This window comes from Octopus bimaculoides, chromosome 15 (genome assembly GCF_046866305.1).
Source record: "Octopus bimaculoides isolate indiv1 chromosome 15, ASM4686630v1, whole genome shotgun sequence".
Lineage (NCBI taxonomy): Eukaryota > Metazoa > Mollusca > Cephalopoda > Octopoda > Octopodidae > Octopus > Octopus bimaculoides.
In genome coordinates, this window is record NC_142942.1 from 15290621 (window position 1) to 15294646 (window position 4026).

The 4026-nt window shown below is 39.3% G+C and overlaps 1 protein-coding gene across 1 annotated transcript in view; it reads left to right on the top strand.

The window, feature by feature from the left end:
• The first annotated feature begins 387 nt into the window (after positions 1 to 387).
• LOC106879363 (electron transfer flavoprotein subunit alpha, mitochondrial) overlaps positions 388 to 4026 on the top strand; it is a 19759-nt gene continuing 16120 nt past the window's right edge. Inside the window, exon 1 of the mRNA XM_014928884.3 lies at positions 388 to 457. Coding sequence (XP_014784370.1) covers positions 416 to 457 — 42 coding nt within the window. The 5' untranslated portion in view covers positions 388 to 415. The remainder of the gene's footprint in view (positions 458 to 4026) is intronic.

The window sequence follows — 4026 nt, forward strand, 5'->3', positions numbered from 1 at the left end:
CACTGCTAGCTCAGTATAATATTCCTCGCTCACACACTCACCATATCTCTCACAGTCAGCTTGTGTATCTCTCTCTCTCTCTCACACTATTTTAGCTCTCTCTCTCTCTCTCTTTCTATCTCATCTGTCTTTCTCCCCTTTTCTGTTGCTCTCTCTCTCTCTCTCTCTCTATATATATATATATATATCTCGCGTCCCTCTTCACCCCTCTCTCTATCTCATTTGTCTTTCGCCCTTCTTCACTCCCCTTTCCTGTTACTCTCCCCCTCTCTCTCTCTATATATATCTCGCGTCCTTCTTTACCCTTCTCTCTCTCTCTCTATCTCCCTTACTCTTATCCCCCTCTCTCTATCTCCCTTACTCTTATCCCCCTCTCTCTATTTCCATAGTTTCAATTAAACATCTTCCCATCGAAATGTTGTCTTCGTGCCGACACCCAGGGTTTCGTACTCTTCTGGTGAGTTTTTCGAAATTATTAAAACTTATTGAAAGCCCATTACTTCCACACCTCTCCCTACGGCTACGTCCACCTCGACAGCGTATTTATCTGTTACCATATATTCATGTTTGCTTAATATTTATCATTGCTTCTCTTCCTAATTTTATATACCACGAATTTATATAAGAGGTGTATATATATATATATATATATATATACATACTAGAGCGTGTATATATATATATATATATATATATATATATATATATATATATACACACACATGTATGTGTTAGAGCGTGTGTGTGTGTGTATATATTTAATAATATTGGGGATAAAATCCAAAATTACAGGTAAAAACTCAATTAAAATCCCTAAAACTATATATATAATTATATATATATATATATATATATATATATATATAGTATGTATTTATACACACACGTGTATGTGTTGCAGCATGTATATAAGATTGCACACCTATATGTGTGTGTGTATTTACTCACACACACACACACACACACAGGTGTATTATTTACATAAGTGTAGTTCGGTGAAGTTGTGGTCTGTTTGGCGATATCGATATTTCGATCTCCGATTGTAAGTCATTAAAGCATTCCAATTAGATTCGGTAAATGTCTTTGGGAAAGGCATGAACCTCACACAGTCTAATCTCCCCTTATTAGATCTCAAGAACTTTAGAATAACGCCTGAACATTATCTCTGTGATGTAGGTCGATAATTCTTCCTTTTAAACCTAAACAAAACCGGACTTTGATTCTTGTTAATTCAAAACACTTCGATGTAGGACGATTGCTGGACGTGTTAGAAATAGCAGCCAAATGCTCGCCAAATCATATCCTGTAGTCTAATATGTAGAGGGAAGCATTGATTGCATATTGTAGACCTGCATATACTATGGCCTGGGGAGAAAAATATGCGGTGGTTACGACACATTCGGTCAGAGGTGACAGGGTTAAACAAGTCGCATTATGTCTCGGTGCCCTTGGGAAAAGAATGGACGTTACAACATTGTTACTGCTTACTCTAGCCTATATCTAGGGCTTCAAGGTTTATAGTTAGAATTGGCTGAAGATAGACACCTTCCCCTGTAGCCAAGCCTTTCAGGTTCCACTTCGAGAAGGCATGTGTGGCCTCCTGTGTGCAGAGAACACACTTTACAGAAGAGTACATTTGCCCTCGCTAGTCATAAATAATGCACGATCTGCCGGGTTCTTTGATAGCTGGTCTCTGTAGTAGGGGCTATTTATCATATTCTTTTTGGGTCTTGTTTTCAATGCTTATTTCTTTTCATATCGATTTTGTGTAGTACCCCACCCACCCCTTCGTTTTTGAAATTTATCCTTTTTATATTCACCCACCCCTTTCATCGCCCATGTGATCAAATAAACGAAGGCATTAGTAAAGTACCGGAGTTGATTTAATCAACAACCCCCACCCCCTCCCCTCCTCATATATTTCCTGTCGAACCGTCAAAGCACCGGACAAAATACTTTGTGGTATTTTTTTTTCCAGTTGTTTTCGTTCTGAGTTCGAATCCGGTCGAGGTCAACTTGTCCATCCGTATTTTCGTGGTCGATAAAATTAAGTACCAGTACAGTACTGGAATCTATAATATCGACTGACCCCCCTTCCCTCTAAATTACTGACCTTACGTTTATATAAAAAAAAACCATTATTATTATTATTATTTTATGTTTGACTTTTGTTTTGCATTTGTACAAGTTGGATCCAAGTCTCACCCAGAGACCTCAAGAGACAACAAGTTAGAGAAGTTCATGTAGGTGTTATGCCTAGAGTACCATATATTTGAATTTGTACAGTTTTGTTCAAGTGAATGTTTAAGAATTATTATTATTATTATTATTATTATTATTATTATTATTATTATTATTATCGTCAAGGCGAAGGTAAAGAATACGCACCCCTGGTGTTTAGCGTTACGCCGAAAGCGGGTGGTGTGCGTATTCTTTACCTCCGTCATCGTCAATGTTGTTTACATGGATATTACGCAAATGACTTGTCTGAATACAACAACAAAAGTCCAAGGTTACTTAACACAAACCTCGTTTACAGATGTGTTCCTCAACCATTCTTCTTTTTTTTTTGCATACGGACCACTTTGGTACCTGTTTTATTCTACTGGACTCCCCCCCCCCCCCCCATAGCCGTTCGATGTTTGAAAAAATACTATTATACTTTTAAAATTAAAAGAAGTTATTAAGGTATTTTGTGTACTGCGGAAGTCTAACCAATTTATTTGCACGTAAATTTTAACAAGAAAATCTTATGTGGATTCCGGTTGAAAACCACTGAGTTAGAGTTTGACACATGTTGTACTTGAATGCTACAACGTGTATTTCAGATTTTACTGTCCTAAATAGAATATTTTCCAAACAAATACTTGACCGTCTGATTTATTTTTGGCACTTCTGCAGACATGCTTACGATACTATTTAATGAAGGGGGCGAGGTGGCAGAAACGTTAGCACGCCGGGCGAAATGCTTAGCGGTGTTTCGTCTGCCGTTACGTTCTGAGTTCAAATTCGACTTTGCCTTTTATCCTTTCGGGAATCGATTAAATATGTACCAGTTACGCACTGGGGTCGATGTAATCGACTTAATCCCTTTGTCTGTCCTTGTTTGTCCCCTCTGTGTGTAGCCCCTTGTGGGCAATAAAGAAATAAGAAACTTTAGCACGCTGGGCAAAATGCTTAGCAGTGTTTCGTCTGTCTTTACGATCTGAGTTCAAATTCCACCGAGGTCGACTTTGCCTTTCATCCTTTCGGGGTCGATATATTAAATACCAGATGTGTACTGGGGTCGATCTAATCGACAGGCCCCCTCCCCCTTGTGCCTAGAGTAGAAAAGAATGCTATTAATGAAATTTAAACCAATTTATGACACATATTATTAGGGTTTCTGGTTAGGGTTGAGTTTAGTGGTTAGGGTTTAGAGTTGTGGTTAGAGTATGGGGTCAGTAGCGTGGTTAGTGAGCAGGGGGTGAGGGGCATCACTTTTGGGTCTGCTGTATAACCCTAACCCCTGGATAGGATGCCAGTCTTTCGCAGGGTTACTCATTTTTGCCTGCTGGGTGGACTGGAGCAACGTGAAATGAAGCGTTTTGCTCAAGAACATAACACATTGCCTGGTCTAGGAATTGAAACCACAATCTTGTGATCACGAGCCGAACATCCTTACCACTAAACCATGGGTCTCCACTGGGCGATGGGTTACTTCAGACATTGAAGAATAGATACAGTCCATGCGATGGACTTCCAAAGTCTCTCATGATGCTTTGGTCTAGTTGGAGTTATGGTAGGAGATACTTGCCTAAGGTGTCCTGCTGTTGGATCAAAATGAGAGGACTGGGTGATAACTTAGCATGTTCTTGACTACACAGCTATGTCTGTAATCTATATTGAATATGAAATGGCATAATTAACACTATCCTCATACCACCACCACCACCTCACTATCATTACCAACACTACCACCACTACAACACTATCATTACCACCCTGCTGCCAGTAACACTGCAACACTCGTCCCCACCACTACAC